Genomic DNA, 26,260 nt, shown 5'->3' with positions numbered 1-26,260 from the left:
TAGTCGCCGCTTCTTACTATGCCCCTTGCTTCAGGCCCTGGGCCCGGGTGGTTACTCTTTTCCTTTGGAATGGGACTGGCATCAGGGTTAAACTGTCCAGTTGATTGTCAGTGTCAAACCCAAGAAGTGATCTGCACAGGGATGCAGTTAACTGAATACCCTCCCGACATCCCCCTGAACACCCGGAGGCTGTACCTGAGTGATAACAGAATCCGTTTCTTGCCAGCGATGACTCTAGGACTCCTCAGTGACCTTGTTTACTTGGACTGTCAGAAAAACCTGATTCAGGAGGTGATGGATTATACCTTCATCGGGGTCTTCAAACTCATCTATCTCGATCTCAGCGTCAACAATCTATCCTTGATCTCCCCATACAGTTTCTCTGTGCTTAGCAACCTGGTGCAGCTGAATCTCTCCAACAACCCTCGTCTGTTATCACTTAACAAGTACACCTTTGCCAACACCAGCTCTTTGAGGTATCTGGACCTCAGAAATACCGGCTTGCAGACCTTGGACCACGCTGCCTTCCAAAACCTCATATCACTCCAGACCCTGTATCTGAGTGGAAACCCCTGGAAGTGCAACTGCTCCTTCCTGGACTTCTCCATCTACTTGATAGTGTCCCATCTGAACCATCCAGGTGAGGGCTTGGTTGAGGGTGGGGAAGAGGATGCGATAGCATAAGAGGAACGGGTGCCAGGAAAGGCGAAGTCAAAAGATGGTCAGGATGGGAGAAAAATCTGGGTGAAGCTGATTGAAAGCTTTCTTATTGCTTTGCAGGATCCATCCTTGGGTTGACTGGAAAGGCAGTAAGGATCAGTAGGAAAGGTTCTAGAATAACCATCCAAGGAGCTCAGTTCTGCTCCTACTCAGCACTTACTACTTGGCTGCCCTTAGGAAAGTCACAGTTACTCTGAGCCTCAGTTTTCTGATCCACAAAGTGGAGACAATAATATTACCAAACAGAGTTGTCATGTCAACATAAAATGATATGCATAGGGAGGGGGGAGGGTATAGCTCAGTGGTAGAGCGCATGCTTAGTGTGCACAAGGTCATGGGTTCCAACCCCAGTACCTCTGTTAAATAAAAATAAAAAGTAATAATAATAAATAAACCTAATTACTACCCCCCAAAAGAAACAAAATAAATTAAAGTAAACAAATAAAATAAATGATATGCATGGAAATGATAAAGTACTGTAGCTGCAATATAACAAAGTAGTACACGGACCCTGAATTCCATGGGTAAATTATTTTAATCTCTTTAATTCAGTGACTGAATTTTTCCCAGATCTAAAAGTCAATTCAGTCATAGCCAGTAGAAAATCCAATAGTGTGATATATAAAAGGGAGCGTTCAACAAAGATGCAAAGAGAGGCACATGAGCCACCTGGACACTCATGAGAGAGGGAGGAGAGGAGAGGGCTTCTGATGTTCCCTTTGTCTTCAGATGCTAACCTCGCAGGGAGGGAGAACGGCATGAATGGGTGGAGAGTGGGCCACTGGTGCCCACTGTGTCAAGCCGGGAGATGCCAATTTTACAGGCAGACTCTCAACTCATACCTGGTAGGTTTCCAAGCCAGTTGCTGCCACTCTATCCCCTGTCCCCACCCCTCTGCCGTGGTCCCTGGGGCACTCCGCTGCCTCATTCCCTCTTCTCTTCAGTGACTTTACTGTCCCGCCCTCATCCTTCAACCCTCTCACTCCACCAATGTCACTGTCATCCAGGGAAGTCAGAGCTTCAGAGAAACATGAAATAACCCCTCACAGAGAGCCTGGGGCCTCTGAGATAATAAAACCCTACCAGAACCCCTTCTTCTCTGCCTCTCCTGGGTGTTTGTTTTGAAAATATTTTCATGCATCAGCTTCACAAATGTCCTGCTGAAGTTTCCACATGAGGTCCTGCCCGTGTGGCAATATTCTAGAAAGGTTCCTGACCAGAATGACAGACTTTAAGGGGAACTGGGGGAGAGGGAGCTGGGTGGTGGCGGCAAGTGAAAACGTGCCCTCCTGGCTTTCCAGTGGGCGTGTCTTGAAATGTCGTCCAGGCAGGGGCTGGGCTGTGGTGCGGCAGGCAAGGCTCCTCGCATGCAGAACTGAAGGTGGCACTGAGAGTGAGTGTCTCCTTAAATTTTGCACCCCAGGCACCTGGCCATGCTGCCAGGTACTTCAGCTTGAGTTAGAATAAATCAAAAGGAACTAACTTTGTCAGACCATCTTCTCTTTTTTTTTTTCATTGAAGTATAGTTGATTTACAATGTTGTGTTAATTTTGGATGTACCTTAAAGTGATTAGGAGATAGGTAGATACATAGATAAATAGATATTCTTTTTCAGATTCATTCTATTATAGGTTATTACAGGATGTTGAATATAGCTCCCTGTGTTAAACAGTCCATCCTTGTTGTTTATCTAGTTTATCTATAGTAGTGTGTATCTGTTAATCCCAAACTCCTAATTTATCCCTCCCCACCCCCTTTCTCCTTTGTTAACCATAAGTTTATTTTCTATAAGACCATCTTATTAACAGTACTAATCATAATACAGGAACAGTTTCTTGGGTAGCTTGACTCACCTCTCCAGAGATAATGTCTTCTACTTTTCTCAATGACTGGTGCTGTGGTGGTTTCTAGAAAGCTCTCTAAAAGAAGGTCAGTATTAATCATTCTCATGCACTAAACGTGGTACCCAAATGGGACTCTCCCTGTCATTCTTCCTGTAACTAGCCCACGGAAGAGCATCATTTTCTCTTGCCCCCTCCCCACCATACACACATTTTCCTTGAACAGAAACCACCAATTTGCCAGGAAGACTCCCTACCTAGCTGAAAAGGGTGAAGTGGCTTCTTCCCCAGTCCCTTAGCCTACCACTTCACCTCCCATCAAATCTCCCTTAATCAGAATTTTGCTTTATACAACTTTTATAAAGTTGTATCCTCTCAGAATTTTGCTTTATACAACTTTTATAAAGTTGTATCCTCTCAGAATTTTCAGGTGAATTACCTTGGACTCCTTGACTCCATTCAACCCAGGATCGAATAGCATTATAAACCGAGTCTGTTTCACTGGATGTTTTCAAAAACATCAGAAGTGGGTGTCTATCTTGTCAAGCCCATAAGCTCTTGAATGAAGAGCATGTCTTTTGAGGCAGACAAAGTTCTCATCCACTGGCCAGTGGGACCACCCTTGCCGACACATGAATGCCTCCCTCCCCCACCTCCACCCTGGCAATTGCTAATCTGCTCATCCCCCTCTGCTCGTCCCCCTCTGCTGTTTTGTGGCCTAGAGGAAACTTCTCAGGCCACTTGATGCAGAAATATGGTCTCATTGCTCCAGTTCACTATAATTATCTCTTAAAAACAGCCCTGAGCCCAAGGCCAGGCTTAGAACAACCCATCTTTGTATAGAGCTTTGCAGCTACTGAATTTTCTTCATACATTCTGTCTCATTTTCTTTACTGAGTTTCACACCAACCCTTAAATTTTGTGCCTAGGACTGTGGAAGAGGCTAAGATGGGTATTTTTACCCCTACCCTATGGTTGAAAAGATAGACTGATCCACCCAAAATCACACAGCTACTAAATGGGGAGAAAATGGTTTGACGTTCTCTGATTTCAAATTCAGGTTTTTTTCCATGTGACTACCATCTCTTAAATCCTCAAGTTACGTAATAACTATGATCCAATAAGTTACTTTGTTTAGAAACTTAAATTGTGTTATAAGCATATGGCCATAGCATCTAAATTTCAGCTTTACTTCCTATCTGGCTACACCTGGAACTCACACAAAATTATTTTCATTGGATAATAAGCCCAAGCCATCATAAACTCATTATAACATGCCTGCACTTCCCTTGCAAACCAATTGCACCCCAATCTATCCAAACTCTAAAATAGACCTAATCTCAGTGTTCACTCGCCTTTGCATCTTATTCAGTCTGGTTCTCCCTTCCCGTACACGCACAACCACAAACATACACATAAACATACACACATGCAAACACACATACATACTTACACATATACAAACACACAGCTATATCCCACATATATACCATACATATATACACACCTCCTCACATACACACTCACCCACATATTACATATGCATAATGTGCATGCACACATAAATGTGTAGCTACACACGGAAGACATATGAACTGACACACATATGCATAAAGCTGAACACACACACAGTAAAATTCATTAGATACTTCTCTACCTTTTAGCCAGACCTCAACATAATGGATAATATTTGTTTCGTGATGATTCAAGTCTCGTTAGGTCGAAATATCTTTGCTATTGACACTCTAGTTGAACTTTCAACCTTAAGCCCATCTATTAGACCACATTTTCTATCAAAATGGTCATCTTTGGCATGTTCTAGAATGGAACCTACACATCTCTTCCTCATGCGTCCAAATTTCAGGGTATATGAAGAATTTGTATGAAATAAACCAAATAACCTTGTTGGTTATAAAGGAGACCCCAGCTCAAAGATAGGTTTCATTTTAGACCCAGGGAGATACTAAATCTTAGTACTGGGGGATTTGACCTGTGGTTCAGTATTGAGCTCAGGATGACAGCAGAATTCCAGCATGTAGATCCCTTGCAAAGTAAGGGACTTCCATACTGCCACTCAGCTCATCCATTCATCCATTTAAATATTTATTGAGTGCTTACTATGTGCCAAACAAGCGCTCATGGAGGCAACCAGCCAAGAAGCCTGGGCTGTGTATGGAGACTCATATGACTGTGGATCCTCGGCACCATATGTGTCCCACGGTCCTGTCAGGCACAACAGAACTAACCCCACTGGACAGAGAGGGACAAAGGAGGTGAGCATGTGCCTATGGGGGTAGAGAAAGCACTTGGGAGAGTCTCAGCGGCAGGCAGTGAAGGACAGCCACCATGCGGGCAGGAAAGCCCAGTGTTTAGAGCTTAGGTTCTGGAGTGAAACAGATCTGGATTATAACCTTGGCCTTGCCATTAAGTATTTGTAGGATATTAGCTAAATTCTTAACCTCTCTGAACTTCAATGTCCTCATCTTTCAAAAAGGTAAAAACAATAGAACCAATCTGTCTAGGGCTGTTGTAAGGATGAAATGAGAACATTGATGAACTGCTAACCTGAACTGCCATTAGCGTTAAGCCTGGCACACCACAAGCCTTCATTAAACGGAAGGCTGGCGGATGTAGGAAAGACACAGGGTACTAACAGAGTAGCCAACATCAGTTGGGTGGTCTTGTCCCAGTCACTGGGACAAGTGGCAGACTTCAGGAGAGCTCAGCCGTATTAGAGCACACGTATCCTGTCCAGGAGACGTGACTGTAGAGATGCACGTGGGGATATAGACAGGAGATGGGAAGGTGGCGAGCAGGTCCCAGGATTTTAATCCCTGAGAAAATGGGACAGAGGGAGTCCTGGAGGGAGCTGGATATTAGATGAGTTATGAATACCGACGTTCAAATCCTGGGGAACAAAACCAGAAGTCCAAATCAAAGCTTAGTCTCAGCCTGGGCCATGAGACTCAGGGCTGGTTCTTCCTGAGCCACCTGAACCTGGAACTGAAGTTCTACCTTCCAGACAAGCCCCACCTGCAAGAAACAGGGGAGGATATGCAGACAGTTTTCAAGGGATGAGGGCAAGAAGGTCAGCTCGACTCTGGGGCAGACATGGCCTTGGGAGAAAGGAGTCACCTTCATATTGCCATCTTGTGATCTGAAGACTACCGAGCTGTACTTTTGCCCCAGTATCCCCCTATCTGCTGCCTACCACTGGGCTAAAATTAGCCATTGGAGATTCACCTTTCTGGGTCCCAGAAAGTGCCCCCATCGTGAAGAGGATCATGAAAAAATACATAAGTTCCTGGGTGGAATAATGCAAGTGCCCCTAAGCTTTTATCAGCTTTCGTATCAGAGGGAAGAGTGAATTCTTGAGAAATACAATTAGCTAAGATTAATTCTGCAACAGTGGGGAAACTTGAAGAAAGCCAAGGTCCGGGAAAGAAATGGAGAAGTTCTAAAATAAGACATGAGGGCAATAACATGTCCTTCCCTTATGTCACACTTTGGCTAAGTCCGCCCCTCCCCCCATAGAGGGGCTGCAGAGGAGGCCGAATGTTTTATTCCCCCTTTATTACCACAAGGCTACAGCCAATAGGAATGTCAAAACTTCCCTACATGGACAAGAAATTTGATGCTATTATCAAAGGTCTTCATCAAAGGAAGCTCTCCAATGATATACTCACCAGATGCACTGAAAACTGCCCAGTCCTCAAACAGTTCATGTATTCGCTTTCCAAACACAAAAACCACAGCTGAAATGGGGGTGGGTTAAAATGTCCTGGTTGCCAGGATGCTCCGATCAATACAGAGTTAAAACAGATCCACAGATTCCACTTCCTTTTTGGCTAAGGTCAGCAAATAGGAGGACTCATTCCCGGCCGGAACTGTAATTTTCCAGTCATTAATGCTATTTGAAGGTGAGAATGGAAATTGAGTTCCTCCCGGGATAGAGCTCCCTAGTGGGACAGGGTCGAATGCCTCTGAAGATGCTCTCAAAACCTCACGCAGCTCTAAGCTCCTGGACAGAAAAAAACCTGGCCCCCTATCTCCCCTCCACCCTCAAAGTCCGGTCCAGCGCTATCCAACAGAAGTTTCTGCAGCAGCAGAAATGTCTAAATCTGTGCTGTGCGAAACAGTCCCCACCAGCCACATGGGGCTGTTGATCTCTTAAAATTAGGCTAGTGTAACTGAGGGACTAAAATTTTAATTTTATGTCATTTCAATTCATTTAAATAGCCACCTGTATGGGTTGTAGCCACCATATTGGTCAGGGAAGCCTTTTAACATAGGGTGCTTCAGCTGAGACTTTAGAATCTAACCTCCTCACTGGTAAGTGGATTTAGAGCGAAGCCCAGCATGAAGATCCTCTGACATCCATGTCCAGTGTTTTTTCCCTCCTGCCGTGATATTTCCTTACTGTCAAGCACACCATAGTCCATTCAACGCTGAAACATTTAATGTATGTTCCCTATGTGCCCAACATTGTATTATAATGCTGGGATGCTTTGTCACAGGGAAAGAAGTCATAATTCCTGTCTTTAATAAGACAAGCTAGGGATTCAAGAGAGAGAAAATGCAGTTGAAAGCCAGGAAGCCCTGCCCTGATCCCAGCAATGCCAGGGTGTGGTTCGGGGCAAGTCACTTTCCTCTCTGAATCTCACTTTTCTCTGAAATCAGGGGAAAAGATTAGATACTCTGTAAGACCCTTTTAGCCAGCATCTAAATAGAAGATAAGGTGCCCTTGAATGAGCTAAGAGGAGAGCAGGGGTCGGCAGATGAGTAGGTCCATGACGGGTCAGTGCCGAGGTGCAGGGGCTCCTAGAGATGCGGGCTATGGTCACGTAATTAGGAAATACAACCTCTAACTCCTGCCCTCTGCCACCTCCTGTCTTAAGCACCCTCTGCTGGACCAGAACAATGCTTGCAGCCCCCTGCCCCCAGGACTCAGTGCCCTGAGCTTTCCTCCCAGGCCTGGTCTGCTCCACCTGCGGTCCTTGAACTCTGATGAGCATAAGAAGCCCAGGCTCCCTGTCCAGAGAGGATGACTCAGTGAGCTCCTGGTGCGTGTGCTCCTTAGGTCGCACTGAGAAACGCTATGACAATGGTCTGGGTTCTAGAGCTACAGTGGCTGCTCCAAATAGGGAATACATTGCTTTGCACTGAGGTGTTAATTGACTGATAATATTTTGATACGTCTCCCTCAAGGGGCATTTGCAACCTGACTGGGAACAACCAGAAACAGTGAGAACTCAGAAAGTGACAGCTACTAGCATGGACATGGGGGTAGTCTCAGGACAGAGGGTCCCTCTCCGCCAGCTCTTAAGTTATGGTCCTTAAGCAGTCCTGCTTGAGCCCGACGAGGGGGCCCAAGAGGAGACTGGGCAGGAGTGCCGCCGAGGCAGGGGGACAAAGCCACTCGGGGACATCTGCAGGGAGCAGATGGACTGGGTCATGTGCTGTCTCAGGTCCAAGTCATTCTGAGGGCATTTTGAGCAGAGAACATCTTAGTTTCATTCTGAGGCTGTTTCATCATGTATTCAAGGGATGTAATGGGATAATGGCCCCATTTCAATCCACCAAGTACAAAGTCATCCACAACTGTGCCAAAACTTAGATTTCCAGAATGAATTCAGGTCCTCACACTCTTGCACTATTAATGCTGACCCATCTCCTCCATCAGAGAAATTGCAGTAAAGACCAGATGCCAAAAAAGGGAGCAGCTGGACAGCAGACATTTCCAAGGCTGTCAACTGCTCTATTAACATGTCTCTCCAACCTTATCACGAACACTGTGGTCTTACGGCTCCCTCCTGCTGAGAGCCAGAGGAGCAGCCTCATGAGGGCAGTGAGGGAGCTGAGAGGGGTGCATCTGGGTCAGTGATTCCCTAAACCATCCAGAAAATTTGAGAAGGGATGGGGATAGCAAAGATGTGTGGTTTGGGAAGGATCCTGGGTGATTCTCACACCTCTCACACCTCTCTAGGTCAGCCCAGTTGGAATCCCTGACAGTGGGTGATGCAAAGTTCCCTCAAGTTCAGAAATGCCAGACCTCCATGCACAACCCATCTGGTCATCCAACACCACTTGGACCTCTGGAAGGAGGCAGTGCAAGGCTGGCCAGAGCAGCCAACCCTGATTTCCTCATCTCTAGAGATGAAGAATTCCCCAACCTAAAAGTAAGCCAGCAAAGGGTGGAGGCAGATAGGAAGAGAAAGAGGAGTACAACCATGGGGGCCTTTGAATGATTTTCTAGAGGGCATTCAGGGTATCCCGAGAAGTTTTGGAAGGCAGGCAAGTTGGATACAGCACTAGGAGGCTCCTGTAGGCACACAGGCAACAGAGGATGGCAGCCAATAGCAGCGGTGCAGATGAAGAGGTCAGACAGGTCAGAAGGAACTGTTTAGAAGGTAGAAGCAACGGGACTTGGGGCTGAACTAGACCCTCTCATAGTTCCCTGTACACCCTTTGTGACTTCTGGCACAATTCTCAGTAATTAACACATTTGTATTAATTTAATGTTTGTCTTCCCTGATAGACAGGAAGGTCTTAATAAGAGCAAAGAGCAGGTCTGAATCTTCAGAAAGATTCAGACACAGAGAAAATGCTCAGTAAATACTGAGTGAATAAAAAATAAATGAAATGTGGAAAATAAAGGAAAGGAGAAAATCGAGTATAACTCCCAAGGTGTTGGCTTGGACAACTGCGGGTTTTCGCTCAGAGGAAGGGCGGTGAGGAGGATAGGGAAGAAGCCAGGTCCTGTCTTGAACGTGTTGAGTGGGAGGTCTTTGTGCACCAGTAGGCATTTGGATGTTCTGACCTGAAATTCAAAATAGAGGATAAAATATATGTTTGGATAGCATCAGCTGACTGGCAATCAGCAAAACCGAACAAAGGATGAGATCAGCCAGGGAAAGAATTTAGCATGAAAAAGTACCAGGACAAGGACAGAAGCTTTGGGGAATGCCAACATATTAAAAGATCAAGAAGAACAGAGAACTGAATGGAGTAAGGGGATCAACAATGGAAATATGACCCAGGGCTATGCGGGCTTTCCAGACAGAGGAGAGAGCAAGTGCAAAGGCCCTGGGGTGGAATGAGCTCAACGTAGTAGGTGGTGAGTATGGCTGAGGCAGAGTGAAACCAAGATCAGAAATGAGATAAAAATATCAGTCAGAGGCCAGATCATACAGGACCTACAGACCATGAGAGGCTTTTGATTCTATTCTAAACATGACAGGAAGTCATGAAAGGGTTGTGAGCCAGAAAATGACATGATCTACGAAGTATATACATGGCTCCCCCAGCGAGATGGAGGGAGGCTGTGGGGAAAGCAGGGACACGAGTCAGGAGGCCATGAGAGTTCAGGCAAGAAAGGATGGGGGCTTGGCCCAGGGTAATGGTCCAGAAGATGAGAAGAGGTAAGAATGGGGATATATTTTGAGGGTAGGACTAACAGGATTGGCTTCTGGGTTGAATTACAGGATATGAAAAAGGAAGGAAAGAGGACTTCCAAGTTTCTGCCTGGGGGACTGGTGAATGGTGCTGCCCTTCCACTACAGAGCTCTTCAAAATTGCCTGTTATCCATGAGGACAATTGTCCACTATCTGGATTTTTCTGAGAAGATGGGTAGCTATTCAGCAGGTCCAGCTCTTGGCCAAGCTGAAAGCAAAACAGAGTTTGCCATTAGCTTCCAAGAACTGCCTGGCACCATCCCCTAGGCTTGCCGTGCAGCTGGCTCCCTTCCCCTATTAAACCTGCTCAAGAAAGCCAGTAGCAGGGGTTCCCCAGGGTAGGGCTTAAGTCATTGGCTTCTTTTCCAGAGGCTTTTACACTTTAAGCCTTATTTTATCAGTGGAATGAAAGGTTCTATCTCCTGCTGACAGAATTCCGGGTACTGACAAGCACATAAGACTGCAACAGGAGGAAAAGATCTTGCTCTAAATTTGCCCATATATACAAAACCACTTATACAAAAGCCCAGTCCTTAGCCTAAAGCACAGGGATAATCAGGTCAAACTTGCTGGATTTCAAGGTCGTTCCTGTAATGTTCCAAGAGTCTATGAGTCAGGTTTAACCTTTACCAAAATATGAACTATTTATCCAAGGGGGAAAAAAATTGTATCAGGTAAGAACTGTACTGCCAAAGCCCAAATCACCCAAATCTTTAAGGTTTTTAAGATGCCAAGGATGCTTTAGACCAGGAGTAAGCACATGCTTTCTATAAGAAGCCAGATAGTAAATATTTTAGGCTTTGTGGGTCTTTGTTGCAACTATTCACTGTGTCATTTGTAGCATGAACGCAGCCATAGGAAATACATAAATGAATGGGCATGGCTGTGTTCCAACAAAACTTTATTTACAAAAGCAGGCGGCAGGATGGATTTGGTCCATGGGTTGTAGTATGCTGAACCCTTGCCTATGCCATCAAGGGAAGACAGCTGGGTGACAAGGAAAAGGAGCTCCAGGTAGGCAAAGGTAGAAGCCGAGGCCAGGACTAGAACTGCTCAGAGGACCATGCCTGAGGGTCTGAGAAGCTGGCCTTGCTGGCCAGTTGGCTTTGGTGCCGTTGGGCTGTTACATGGTCCAATCTAGTTTCCCCTCTAGGGAGCCATCTACTCTGGGCCACCTATGATACAGCAGAATATAATAGTGATCCCTTCAAATTCCAATCAGGATCCAGTCCTAAATAAGAAAGACCAAAAACAAGAGCGTTTAAGAACTGCTATATGAGATCAGATTAGTAACTCACGCATCCCCTCCTGTATGCATTCAACAGACATATACTGAGCCTCCATTGTGTGTGAGGCACCAGGGGTACAAAGGTGGACAAACAGGGTCTCTGCTCTCAAACAATTCTCAAACAGGAACTGGGGGGTGGTAATAACTACCTCTGACATCATGCCTGAAGGACTTGCATCCTCACGGCCATCCCATCTACACTTACACTCACTTCCTTCTCTGCAGTCTCAGAGGGCAGAAGAGGTGCCCTTTCCCAGCTCAAGGCTTACCCCTCCATTTGGTCCTGGAGACCGTCTACTCCTGCCCCCTCCAGGACTTCACACCCCTCCACTCGCTGAGTCCTCCCCAAACTCTCACTAGGTAAGCAGGGAGCGGTATTAAGCCTGGTATTGAGTAGTCCAAGGTGGCCCAAGGCCAGCTGGCCCGTCCACGGTCTTCTATCTCCCCAGGTTCCCTCTCCTCCCACTGATAATTACATTGACCTAAAAGGATATTAATAACAAATAATACTTAATTCCTTCAACATATTTTGAGCTCTAGTATGTATTAAGCACTATTCTAGATGTTGGGGACACAAGAAAGAATACTGGGCTCAAGCTGGTTTTCTGAAGGGAAGGCATCCTGGGTTCCTACACTAACAGGTGTTGTTCTGGGCCCCAGAAACTCTTGCTTCTCCATGCATTTGATTTTGGCAGATGGTTTTTCCACCTAGGAGCAACATGCCACATGTGGAACTAAATATGCGGGTAGTTTATTTTTCCTTAGGAACTATTTGCGGGAAGAATTTAAACATTAATGATACCTGTAATTGTACCTGGGCACTTTAACTGGGGCAGGTGCCCTGCACCCTTGAAGTAGAGCTGAGGAAGGGATAATATGGGGCTTAGTCACCTGATTGTAATGTGAATGAAAGTCTTGGGATTGTGCAGTACACAGCATATACAACAGTACCTGGTAGCATTTTGTCAGAAGCAAGGAGATCAAGAAAGCCAAAGAAGGAATAATTGATGAACAATTTATTAATTCTGTAGCATGAGAAAAATTAAAACTACTTAGTGGGGTGGTCAAATTGGAGTTTAATTTTGTAAAGCACCTTATACAGTGCCTAGCACATATCAGACACTCCAGGATAAGCAGATGAGGCTATAAACTCTAAAATCATCATACCAGACTAGGAAAAGAATGTATGACTAACAAGCTAAAGAAAAAGAAATGAGGGGGAAGGGCTCAAGTGGAAGAGCATGTGTTTAGCATGTATGAGGTCCTGGGTTCAATCCCCAGTACCTCCATTAAAAAAATTAAAATAAAAAAAAACAAAAAAGACCTTAAATTCTAAAGTAAATAAAAATTTAAAGTGGGACAAATGGAAAACAAACAGTTAATCCAAAGTCTAACATTAAATGTTAATGGACTGATTAAAATACAAAGTTTGCTAGGTTGGATGAAGAACAAAACCCAGTTACATCCTGCTTACAAAAATGTGCATTAAATATAAGAACATAGAAAACTTAAGAGTAAAAGAATGGGAAAAAATACACAATGCAAACACTAACTAAAAGAAATTTGGTGCAGCCATACTAATGTCATCAAACAAAGTAGTCTTTAAGGCAAGGGCATTACTAGAGATAATGAGCAATATTGATCAATGAGGAAAGGGTCAATGTACCAGGAAGAAGTAACAGTTATAACTTTGTATGCATCTAATAACACAGCTTCAAAATCTGTAAAGCAAAACTTAACAGAACTATGCGGAGAGGTAGACAAGTACACAATCATAACTGGGACTTTAACAAACTTCCCCAGTAGCTAATAGACAAGAAATAGGCTAATAGTAACTGAGACAACAGTTTTGAAAAAATCAATAAAATCAACAAAAAATCAAAAAAGATAAAAAGTTGATAAAGATATAAATAGTCAATAGAGACAAAGATCTGTATAAAACTGTTCCCTAATTGACATACACAGAACAATGTACTCAAAGGCAGAACACATTTTTTTCAGTGCACATGCAAGAATTCCTAAAATTGACTTTCTGCTCAGCCATAAAGTAAATTCTCAATAAATTTCAAAGGACTGAAATCACAAAGAGTATGTCTCTGACCGCAGTAGAATTGAACTAGAATTACTAGAAAACCCCCAAATATTTAAAAATTAATTCAGTCAATGAACGATAGCTCTTATTAACAAGAACAATAATAATCAGACATGGATTATGCCTTCAAGAGTTAAAAGTCTGTCTAGTAGGAGAGAAAAGATGCACCCCTTTTCTGGCAAATAACCACCAAGCAGGGTAGAATGTGATAGATGCAGTGAGAATGATCCTAGGAGGTGCTATCGGTGAGCTGGGAGTGGGGAAACTCACGTGTCCTCTGAGCTACGAGGACGAGGTGGCTGGGGAAGGAGTCCTGGGAAGAGAATCATTTACACTAGACCTTGAAGGACAGGAAGGACTTGATCATGCAAAAACTGGAGAAAGGGATATTTGCAAAAAAGAGCATCAATGTAACAAAGCCAGCTAAAGATCAGGGGGAGGTGTCCTCAAGGAATAACAGGTAGTTTAATTTGAGTGGAACGAAGGGTGGGTGACTGTGAGCACTGAGAAATAAGGTGGGAAAGGGGGGAGGAGGCGGATGCTGAGGGCCCTGAGTACCAGGCCAGGTGCTCAGGGGAGTCAGAAGAGGGTGCTGAGCCAGAGCGTGCCTGGGAAGAGCCCAGCTCGCCAAAGGGAGTTCTGGCAGGAGTGTGTGGAAATGGTCCGCAGCTGGGAAACTGGGAACGGGTGGAGACAGACCTGCGAGGAGGCGAGGAGAGCTCCCACCTTGGCGGTGACAGGCAGTGAAGGGGGGAGAGAGAATGCAGCGGCAGAAAAACCCTCCCCAAGGAGACACCCACATCCCTCACTTAAAAGCAGCCTAACAATGCTTTAAAATCACTGCCTAATTGCTCCTTTCAAGGTAATGCTCCAAAATGGGGAAATAGGTGTTTAATGTTTAGTCTCATCTCTGCCACCCAAGCCCCAATTTGAAAGCCTAATTTTTTCTTAAAAATAGAATAAGAAAACCACATCCCCCACCAGGCACCGCTCGGCCCACTCCAGATTCTCAAAATTCCACGTTTTCCTTTCTCAGACACAGCTTTCTTGGTATCGTCCCGCGTGGACTCTAGGCAGCTTGGGCAGATGACCTGAGCCCTGTCTTGCTAGAATTCCTGAAGACTGCAGGAGCCTCCCCTGCTTCTCACCAGTCCCACTCTTGGGCCTCCTGGGCAAAGCCCCAGAGGTCCTCGAACCCCGGCAGACTAGAGAGAGGCCTTGAGGTGTAATTGTGGTCCTGCCCCTTGACAGCAACCTGCGGTGAAGGCCAAGGGCCCCATCCCTTTCCCTAGACTGGAGAGCCCTCCCGGGGACCAGGGTCGCCCTGCGGGCCACTGCCCCACACTTATTCTCGAGAAAGGCTGCTTCCTCTCCTTTTCTCTGTCATCTTTGCAAACAGAGGACGTGGCAGCCCCCAGGCTGGCTTCCCTTCCCATGTCTACACCCTCCTCCAAAGACAGAGTCCTCAACAGCATCACAGACTTCAGGCCATCTTCCTCAGAGTAATATACGACTTTATTGTAGGTACACCGACACAGAGTCGGGGTGCAGGGAAGAGCGTCCAGCTTGGAGAGGACTTAGCGCTCAGCCTGGACAGCTCTCTCCAGCCTCCAAACCCAGCTGCCCCGCTCCCCATCAGCTCACTTCTGCAGTCCTTACCCCCAGTCCTCCTGCTTCAGGCTCCAGTCCAGACCTGACCTCCCTCTCTTCCTTGGTCACCGAGGACATCACTGCCTTCACATACCCTGGAGTTCCTACCCTGAAGTCTAGCAGAAGCTTCTAACTCCCTTCTGTGTCTCCCACTCCTGCAAAACAAGCCCAGATACCTCGGTCTGTGTTTTCTCTGTCTCCTGTCCCCCGCCTAGACCCTGCATGTTATCCAGAACCTGCTGAGATAGATTCCGGTTCAGGAGGCCTTGGGGTGGTGCCTGAGTTTCTCTAATTTTAACGGGGTCCAAGTGATGCCAGTGCTTCCCGTCCACAGACCACACGTTGAATAGCGAGGGTCCAGACAGCCTCTCCAGGTCACCACTGGCCTCCGGACCCTGGGAGTTCTGCCGTTTCAGCCCTCTGCCTGCTGTGTGTTTCCTCACAGATGACCAAAACGCCACGTGCGTGGAGCCCACAGAGCTGGCAGGGTGGCCCATCGCGCAGGTGGGGAACCCGCTCCGGTACATGTGCATCACGCACCTGGACCAGCAAGACTACGTCTTCGTGCTGCTCATTGGCTTCTGCATCTTCGCGGCGGGCACCGTGGCCGCCTGGCTGACGGGCGTGTGCGCTGTGCTCTACCAGAACGCCCACCGCAGGTCGAGCGAGGACGAGAGCGAGGACGAGCACGGGCAGAGGGTGGAAGACAGCAGGAGGATTTTCCAAAGAGGGATGGAATCGGGCCACGACGGGTACCCTCAGCTGATTTAGTGGCCAGGGGTTGCTGTCTGATAGAGCTTTGCCAGGGTCCCTGTCTTCTGTCTTGCCCTCCCCTTCCCACTCCTCGGAGCTGCCTTACAGATGGAAGCCTACTAGTAAAATGAATAAAATGTTTTGTGGCCATTTCGCAGGTTGATCCTTTCCAGTTCAACCAGCCCAAGGACGATGCCTTGAGCTCAGAAAGGTGGCATAGAACAAGCCTAGAGAAGCTGTTGGGTGCTTCTAAGTGCTGAGGAAGGCCACCCCAAAAGCAGGCCAACTTGGGTTTGATGAGGACCAACTGTACCCCTAAAATAAGTGCTAGAGGGAGGGACAAGAGAAATACATGATGTGAGATCTGTCCTCAAAGAGCAACAATTCGGGGAGAGGTTGAGGATGGGAGTCAAGGTTAAGATGATCAAATGGAGAAAAACACAAGACACAATGACCAGAGCAGCCATGAATGGTCTGTGTCTACCAGCTAGCTTCACACTTCACCCTCACCATGATCACATCAATCCTCGTTTATAGTGACACTAGTTTACAGGGAAAACATTGAGGCCTGGGTAGGTTAAACAACTGACCGAGGTCACCCAAATGGTCAGTAGCCCAGCCTCCCAATGTCCACATTTTTCCCTTTAAACGAAGCTGGCTTTCCAAGAAATGTGTAGCCACTTAACCAAAGGTCAGCCTTGGACAAAATGAAGGAGTGGGGCACACAGAGGCGGTCACAGTTCACTGAGACCTGACCAAGTGCCCAGCATCTTACCAAGCTTCACACACATCTTCTCCCAAGGGTTAGTCCTCACAACAGTCAGGTCAGGTGGTCATCGTTACCTCATTTCTCTGACGCTCAGAGAGGCTAAGTAACCAGCTCAAGATCACACAGATGGTGAGAAGCAGAACAAGCGCTGAGCCCCGGGCTGCCTGACCCCAAAGCGCATGCTCTGTGCACTGTGACCTCCTTTCTCGGATGAAGCTCTAAGCAGAATAGCCACGTATACACTCACGTGGTCCTGCTCTCTGGGCTGCTTAGAAGAAGGCAGAGAGAGCAGAAGGCAGGGGTGGCTCAGCCCAAAGACCCATTCCAGGTTTTCCCTTTCTCTCCCCCAGATCAAATCATGCTCAAGTTCTAGGCTCAGATCAAAGCCCCACCCGTGAAACCCCCAACCAGACCTGTCTTTATCTCTGTACTTCCGCTGTGAATTGCATGGGATTCCCCCAAATTTGTTTGGTGTGATGGTCAAGAGCATGAGCCCTCAAGTAGGGGTACTATGCTCGGTTAGGTCCTTACCCCTGTGGGAACTTGGGCTTCCTACTTGTCATGACCTCGAGGACAGAGACTGCCTGTCATTCTCTATGGACACAGCACATAGGATGGTGCCTTATACAAAGCAGGGGCTCAATAAATATTTATCATTGCATTCTATTTAAATCTCAGCCCACCATCATTCCTACTGTGTTGTCCTGATTATGACGGGTGACCACAGGCAAGTTATTTAACTTCTCTGTGCCTCAGTTGCTTCAACTCTAAGTGGCCCTCATTATAAAGCATACATCATATAGGGATATTGTGAGAATAAAGTGAATGTCAGTGATAATAAGATATCCTGGAATAATTTTAGACTTACAGAAAAGTTACAAAAGAGTACAGACAGTTCCCATATACCCTTCACCTGGTTTTCCCCAAAGTTCTCTCACATTACAGTTGTCTCCCAGGACATCTGTCAAAACTAAGAAACGGACATTGTCATGCTACCATTAACTAAACTTTATCTGGATTTTGCCAGTTATTGCCCACTGTCCTTTTTCTGTCCCAAGATTCAATCCAGGATACCACATTTGCACTTAGGATATTCTTAAAAATAACATTTATTGGGCATTTCTATATGTCAAGCATTGATCTAAGTGTTTCTCTATATATCAACTCATTTAATTGTCAAAATAACCATGTGAGGTGGATATTTCCATTAGATAAGGACACTGGGGCTTAAGTAACTAGCTCAACATGACACAGTAAGACCAACCAGAAGTCAAACCAGCTCTGTCTGACTACAGGCTGTTTCCCCAAACCACTGATCAATACTATCTCTCAGGAATTTAAACTACCAAGAAAGTCTTGGCAAAAGAAGTCTGAATTGCAGCTTTGCACAATAGCTTCTCCCCTAAGATGCCCTGAATATTTCCACACACATGGAAGAAAAATGGATTCAGCATCTACTCTGGCCCTGAGGGGACTACAGTGAATGAGCAGATTCAAGGTGCTTAAGGAGTTTACAGTCTAGTCTGGTGGAGACGCAAGGAAACGGGTGATTTCAGGACAGAGAGGTAAGGGAAGGGCAGGCACAGGGTGTGAAAGGACACGGGGTGGGGGGGTATGTCAGTAGGTGGTAGGGAGTCTTGAGGGTCTTCCCTGAAAAAGAGACATCTAAGCTGAGACTTGAAGGTTGAGGGGATTAGCCAGGCAGATTGGCAAAGAGTGTATGTGGGCGAAGGAGACACTCTACGTAACAGGAACTGTACATGCAAACACTGGGAAGTGGAAAAGAGCCATCATTAATAGCCAGAAAACAGAGTCAAAGGGGAGGAAGAGAGGAGAGGCCATGGGAGAGAGAGAAACAAGGCAAGACGCTGAAGGGCCTTACACGTACCTTTTGTTACTCAGAGTTAGGACAGGTTCTGCTGCAGTAACAGATAAACCCCAGAGTTCCAGCAGCTTAGCACAATGAGGACTCACTTCTCACTCGTGTAGAGGTCGAGGTGGGAAGGGCAGCCCTCCTCCTTCCTTAGCTCCAGCAGCTAGAGCATGGGCCTCAGGTCCACTGCCGAAGAGAGAAGAGATGCAGTGGGCATGGAGCTCTTAACTGCCCAGACCTGGAAATGACACATGTCACTTCCATTCACATTTTGCATGACCCCAACCTTAGGGCAAGCAACTGCAGTCTGTGTGCCAGGAAGACAAAACGCTACGACTGATGAAGTATGTGGTCTAGCACACCATGGTCAGGAATGTGAACTGTCCTCTGCAGACCCCAAGGTACACTCGAGAATTTTAAGCATGAGAATCACGTGGTCTAATTTGTGCTTCAGAAGGCTCTCTCTGAGGTGAAGAACAGAGCGAGGGAGGTAAGATGGCAAACGAGGAAACCAGCACATTGTAGCATTCCCAGGGAGACATGAGGGTGACAGCGCAAAGGCAGCAGCACTGGGATCCGAGAAGAGGAATGAATTGCCATTATGTCAGAGGTCGAGTTGACGGGATTGCACGAGTGACTGGAGACGGGAGGTGAGGAAAGAATGGGTTGGGGGGTGGGATTAGGAGAAAGAGGAAGGAGTTAAAGAAGATGCCCAGATTTCTGACCTGGACAGCCAGGTGGCTGGTAGAGAGAACCATCGTAGTGTGCTGGATGTAAAAGCTGGCCAAGCCGTAAATCCTGAGGGCTAGAACAGGGCGTGCGTGGAAGTCACGGAGGGGAGGACAAGGGTTAGATCCTCACTCTCTTCAGTGGAAAGTCAATAAACAGTGCCTAAAACTGAAAAATCAAATAGAAGCCATACAAGCATTTTCTCTTCAGATACCCAAAAAATCAGCCAAAGGAATTTCAAGTGTCTGCTTCTGGGGAAGGGAAAACATGGGGGGAAAGAATGGAAGATTGTTTTTCATAACAAATTTTGGAGAACTATGACTCTTTAAATAAACTATGTGCTTCCATATTTGATTTTCTTAAATGGTTGGGGTTTTTGTTTAAAAAAAAAAAAGACTGGCTGGTCTAGGGTGATGCCATCTTCAAGAAATGTCTCTAACCACCTTATTTATACAGGACAGGTAGCCACGTGATTTCAAAGGGCAAAGCGCCAGCAAAGGAAATGCTCTTCCCCCTGCCAGATTTCTCCATTTACCCTGTGCCTCTGAGCTTAATTCCCAGAAAAACCAGAGAGGATTTCCTAGGGGAGCCCATGTTTGGCTTAAATCTTGAAAAGTCATAGGATTTCGCAGAGGAAGGAGCACTTCAGATGGATGGTGAGGGTGACAGCAAGGGGATATGACAAGAGAGATGTGTTCAGGGAATGACTAGTTCTGTTCAGCAGCCTGGAGGACAAACTGAAGTGACTCCAGGATGGAGACAGACGATCAACCAGGTAGTTAAGGAAACCGGTGCTGTGTTTCACAAAATCAGGCCCCTGGACTGCCCATATCAGTGCTTCTAAATCCTCCGGAGGGGCAGGCAGCAATCTGCATTCTGATGTGTTCTCTCGGTGACTCTTATACACACTGAAATTTGAGATACACTGGTCAAGTGCAAGGAGATAAAGTTCTGACCTTGTGATGGTGTGAATGGGAAGGAGGAAATGGTCACTGGGCCTAGGACCTCAAAGACAGCAAGGGCCTCTTGGATCCAGATCTGGTCTCGGCCGTCAGATCAGGGTAAGCGGTCCTACTGCCTGCAAAGAAATGCAAATGCTGGGGGACCAGCAACCTCCAGCTCCTGCCCACCATCCCCTGTCATTTCTGGCCTCACTAAAAGGACCCAACATCACATGATATGGGGGGAGAAGTGCTAACTTCTAGTCTCAGCTGTCCCACTACATGTGTGATCTTAAAAGGCACTTCACTGCTTGGGTCTCAGTTTCCCCAAATGTAACATGAGGTGCTTAGACTAGAGTACCTCAAAGGCCACCTCAAATCCAACCTTCTGAGAACAACGATGGATAATATCCAGAACGTACAAGGAACCCCTGCAAACCAAGAAGAAAAATAGAAGAACCCCCAGCAAAAATATTGGCCGAGAATATGAATGGGCAATTTATACAGAGGAGAGACCCCCCGAAACTAACTAGCATGTAGAGAGGTGCTCGTTAGTAATCAGAGAAATGCAAATTAAAACGACAGATGTTACTCTAGACTTAGATGGGCAACAGCTTGGAAGCGGGGTCATGCACATGTTGGCAGGGATGTGGGGCTGTGGGACCCCTCGTGCATTGCCGAAGGAAGCAGAGATGGGTACGGCCAGTCTGGAGAGCAATCTGGCACCACTTCGGTCAAATTGAGTGTGTGCCCACCCCACTACCAGCAAGTCCCCTCACTCCTGGGTAGATCTCGCACAGGAGTGATCACACAGCCTGTCGTGGAACACAACATGAAGACGTCCACTGCATCATCATGTGTGGTGGCAGAGAGAGAGGAGAGTGACCTAGGTAAAGTGGATGGAGTGTTACAGAACAGTCATCAGCAACTAACTCGATGTACATATAACAACGTGGGTGGATCTAAAACACAACGCTGCATGAACAAAGGGAGAAACACGATGAGAACCCTCTGTGACTCTCAGAATCCTCAAAGCCCACAGTGAAAGCTGAAGTCCTTACAACGTTCTACAAAGTCCCCCGTGGTCTGGTCCCTCCGCCACCGTCACTCCCTCTACTGCACCGACATCACCTTCTCTCACTGTCGCCACCTCTCACTCCGCCCCAGCCTCGCTGGCTGCCCTGCTGTTAACACACACCAGGCACTGGGGCTGCAGCAGAGCCTTCGTCCTGGCTGTTCCCTCTGCCTGGAACTACAAACCCTCAGAATCCCCTACACACACACACACACACAAACACAATACACACACACACACACACACACACACACACGGTCCCCTTACTAACCTGCTCCATTTTTACCTTAGATAATAACAAAACGTAGTAATAAGTAAATTGTATAGTCATCTGAAAGGTAATAAGTACTCTCTCCCCACCCCTACCTTCACCATGAGAATGTGGGCTCCGAGAGGGCAGGAATTTGGGGCTGTTTTGTCCCCGGATGCCTCTCAAGGCCTAGAACAAAGCCTCTTATAAAGGGGACACTGATAAATTTTTGCTGACTAGATGAGTGATTGCAACGCCGTATCACTTACGTACATTTTTTAAATTCACTTTTAAACACTATAAATGAATGACATTAAATGAATGGTGAGTGGAAATGATGGTAAAGAGTAGTAGGTAAAAAAAAAAAAAAAAAGAGATGCCTAGCCCAAAAAACTGATGACATGGTGCCATTTATTGAGGGGTGTGAGTAATTTAATGTTGTGTGCCTGCGATTAACAAGGGAGGTGACAGGAGAGCGTCTACTCACCCCTAACCCCCTCCTACCCCTCCCCCCAGCCCATGTGTTGAAGTTCCTTTTCCTGCCAGAGCTTTGAGGAGCAAACAAGCAAAGCCCCGGCTGTGGGAAGAACCCTCTGCTTTGTCTACACGGCTGCTGTCTCTGAGACTTCAAGGTCTCACCAGCGCTGAGGACACCTCACAGGTAACAGCGTCCACAACTCCACCCAGCATCTCACATTTCCCCAAACCCAGGGCCCTCCTGAGGAGGAGAGGTCTGGGCTCCACACAGAACAGCGCCCAATGTTGTTAGAGTGATTTCCCAGCTCACGAAGCCTTTCCTCAACTTTGAAAGAAAATGCTGTCCCATTGGATGGACAAGAAAACCAAGGTTTAAAAAGGTCAGCAGTTGCCCTGTTTCACCCGACTAGTCCCTGGCAGAGCTGGCGTGTTCAGCCAGCAAGTCTTCCTGATGCCGTGCTCTGTGTTTTCTCTACCAACTTAGTCTCCCTCTCTGTACAGAGAAGACCCCACGTTAGGGAAATTAACAAAATAAAGTTTTCCCATTTGATTCTGCCTGGTTCCACTGTCAGCTCCTTTCTGTTGTTAACTGCTCTTCAGCTCTAGGATTCAAGCTCAAAACCTGTGGGTTTGACACAGGCTAACTAAAAGCTACCGCTAGGAAATAGGGCCAAACAAATCATCTACTACTGTTAAGACTTTAAAAGGATTAGCCATTCCTTGCAAGCAGCCAGATGGTGGACACTGCACACTGGCCCTAAGCTCCGGCAATAATAGTTCGGATACTTCTGAGGGGTAGGGGAGTAGCCACTGAGAATATGGGGCACTCTGAAGACAAAGCTAAATGCAATCAGGTTAGGGAAGGTCATGGGCTGGTTGGCTTCTTAAGCAGGAGAATTATTTAGGCCAAGATAAACGTTTAAGAGCGATATAGTTTGTTTTGTAGATAAGTTCATTTGTACCTTCTTTTTTTTTTTTAGATTCCGCATATGAGTGAAATCATATGGTATTATTCTTTCTCTTTTTGGCTTACTTAGAATGATGATCTCCAGGTCCATCCATGTTGCTGCAAATGGCATTATTTCATTCTTTTTATGGCTGAGTAGTATTCCATTTCATAAATATACCACAACTTGTTTATCCGGCTGTCTGTTGATGGACATTTAGGCTGTTTCCATATCTTGGCTATTGTATATAATGCTGCTATGAACATTGGGGTACATGTGTCTATATATAAAATTGATAAACAAGAACTTTCTACTGTATAACACAGGGAGCTATATTCAACCTATAATGAAAAAGAGTATGAAAATGAATATATGTATGTGTATGTATGGCTGAACCATTATGCTGTACACCAGAAATTGACACATTAGAAATTGACTATACTTCAATTAAAAAAATTTTTTAAAAAGTGAGAAAAAAAAGAACAATACTGTATTGACTTGGGGTCTACTTGGCTGCCACACTATGGACTATTTAAGTGATTCTAGGCTCATTTCCAAAGAGCAAAGTGGATCAGAACTGGCTTAATCCTTTGATCTGGTCTCCTTCAGAAGCATCCCATGGATTACAGTCTTTACCTTATTGAACTTGGCACCGTGCAGCACACGTGGCAGGAGCTCCATGAAGCTCCCTGAGTTGCAGCCTCACTGAGGCCCACTCCGCAACAAATTTTCACCAATGCCCTGCAGCCCTGCAAGTCTCCTACTAAGAAGACACTTAGGGATTACCAGGTTCTAGTAAAGGTCTATTCGGGCACATCTTGTCTTAACCCTTCAACCCCACCCAGCAAACAACAAGTAAAAAGAAATTCACCATAATGATCAGCATTATCTACATTGTGAGATATTTCCTCATGAGCTGCATGAACCTTGAACATATTATCATCAGTCATTCTCATTTTCCCTCAAGTTAAAATGGAGATTAAACTCTGGTCATGGCTCTAAAACTTAAGAGATTCTTCATATAAAGTACCTAAACCCTGTAATAATAAACATAAAAATTTGCAGGTGGAAGAGATATCAGAGCTCCTGTCTGCAAACTTTATTTTTATTAATGAAGAAATTGAAGCCTAAAGAGATGAAATGACTAGTTTAAGGTCAGGTGTTAAGTAACGGGAGATGTTAAGTAACATTTGTCTCCGAGTCCCGTCTGAAAGGTCGCATTCCTGCACGTGGAACGTAAGGTGCTTCATGCTCTCCCCGAATTTCCCATTTTCCTAAAGCCTACTTTGTGCCAAGGAGAGAATGAACAGGGGTTGAGTCCAAAAGAGTTCTACAAGCAGAGAATTTTGCTTTCTCTTTTGCACAGTTTTATTTAAGCTCAAAAGAATTTGAGAGAAAAAAAAAACTATTGTTTGGAGAGTAAGACAGAACTCTGGCCCTCAGACCTCAAAGCCCAGGCAGAGGGTCACATAAGCAAACAATAATGTTACAAAATGCATTCTATGCACATAAAGATATGCACAGACTTTTTTTAATCTCATAAAAGAGAAAACAACTCTAGGTCTGGAGAGGCTGGGGAGTGCTTCAACAAGGAAAAGACAGCTGAGCGGGGATTTCAAGGATGGGGGTCAGGGTCAGAGCATTCCAAACAGAGGGAAGCATGTGCAAAGTCCCCAAGGTAGGTGAGGGCGTGACACATGCAAGGATTTGAAAGGGGAGAACATTGTAGGTACAACATAGACAATCAGAAGTGTAATGCAAAATAAAATGGGAGAGACAGAAAAGGCCAGATTGTGCAGGACCCTGAGGGCCATGGGAAGGATCTGGGGCTTTATCCTAAAAACTATAGAAAGTCATTAAAGAGTTTTAAGCCAAAGGGGGATATGGCTAAGTTCGAATTTTTGTTTTAATGACTCTGGTTGTAGTTGTAAGTGCAGAAAACAAATTACAAGGGGAATGAAAGAATACAGCAGGGAGGCAGCTGGGGACACTGCAAGAGTCAGGGTGATAGAGGATAACAGTTGGAGGTGGGGAGTGTGAGGGAAGGAGAGAAGGGGCTGATTAGAGAGGCCCTTAGGAGGTAAAGGCAATGGAACCTGCAAATGGACTGGATCAGCGAGTGAGGGAGAAGGAGAAGCAAGGATGAAGTCTAGAGTTCAATGTGTTCAACTGGCTGGATGGTCTGGTCCTAGAGGATACACTTAGAGTGACAAGGGTTGTATTTTGTTGCAGTGAGATCTGTATGTCATTGGGATAGGGATGTCACATGGGCAGCTGGCAGTATGGGTCTGGGACTGCAAAGTATCTGAGCTAGAAATGTGGAAAAAAGACTCCTCAGAGAGTAATCCGCTAAAGCCATGGTTATGTATGGGATCACCCAGAGAAAAGAGCATAGAAGGAGAAGAGAAAGGGACCTAGGAAAACCGACATTTAAAAGAGTCAAGAGGGATGATCAGCAAGGGACTGAGAAAAATAAGAGGCAGGGAGAAAATCAGAAAATACTTTCTCAGACACTGACAAATTGTCTGTCAGCAGCTCTGTTTTTAAAACAGAAAACCTGAAAAAGCAAACCACCACAGCCAAACGGAAAGATAAAAACAAAGTAGCCCAAATATGTCATGTATGTAATGAATAATTCTTGGATTACCAAGAATTGCCTCTATCAGAATTCTTGCTTGTTAAGGTAGCTTGTTTGTTCTTTTATGAAGCTCATATCATGCTTCCCTTTAGATAAAGTATACTTCTCCACCAACTGACTTGGGTGTATCACAATGGATGTGAGCCGACGTGACACACACCACACACTGTGTCCAAGCAGAAACTTTAAATACGCTTGCGTCAATTGGCTCCAGCTCTTTTGAGTGTTTGCCCTCTGCCATGAGAAGGGTGCCCTTCTCCAGCCATGATCCTGAAATTAAAGACAGACCAAGCAGGTCCTAATCCAGCACAGCCCAACAGAGGCATAGTGAATTCAGTCCTCAGGTGACATGAGCAAGAAACAATGTATGTGACTTTTAACCACTGAGCTTTGCAGGCTATTTGTTACTGCAGCAAAAGCTGACTAATATACTTGCTCACTGTGAGATTACTTCAAAACTAAATCTAGTTTAAACTCCAGTAGAAAGAAGCAAAGTTACTCTTTATCTAGAACATATCATACCCCAGCACTAATAAGCTATTTGCAGACATTGTCTTGTTTTACTCCTCATGATAATTATTTGCACCAAATTACGTGAGCAAACTGAGACTCAGATAAGTTAAACACATTTCTCAGGATCACAAAACTAACAAATAGTGGAAATGACAAAAATTCATCTGACCGCAAAGCTTATGCACTCTCCATATTGCAAATCCTATTAAAGAATTTGCTAGAAATCAAACCTAGATCTCCGGCACGGTA

At 45.7% G+C, this 26,260-nt stretch overlaps 1 protein-coding gene and 1 long non-coding RNA gene across 2 annotated transcripts; one reads left to right on the top strand and one right to left on the bottom strand.

The window, feature by feature from the left end:
• Positions 1-5: 5 nt before the first annotated feature.
• Positions 6-15,949, top strand: LRRC52 (leucine rich repeat containing 52). The gene is made up of 2 exons (XM_006209027.4): positions 6-640; positions 15,492-15,949. Exons 1-2 carry the CDS (start codon positions 19-21, stop codon positions 15,815-15,817), a joined length of 948 nt encoding a protein of 315 aa, XP_006209089.1. The 5' UTR covers positions 6-18; the 3' UTR covers positions 15,818-15,949.
• On the bottom strand, positions 52-2,872 carry LOC140688048 (uncharacterized). The gene is made up of 3 exons (XR_012062735.1): positions 2,819-2,872; positions 2,574-2,639; positions 52-266 (listed from the first exon to the last, which is right to left on the bottom strand). It is a non-coding gene; the product is annotated as an uncharacterized lncRNA (long non-coding RNA).
• Positions 15,950-26,260: the final 10,311 nt, after the last annotated feature.

This window comes from Vicugna pacos, chromosome 21 (genome assembly GCF_048564905.1).
Source record: "Vicugna pacos chromosome 21, VicPac4, whole genome shotgun sequence".
NCBI classification, from domain to species: domain Eukaryota; kingdom Metazoa; phylum Chordata; class Mammalia; order Artiodactyla; family Camelidae; genus Vicugna; species Vicugna pacos.
Note: the sequence above shows the minus strand (reverse complement) of the source record. Positions and strands in the feature narration are given on the sequence as shown.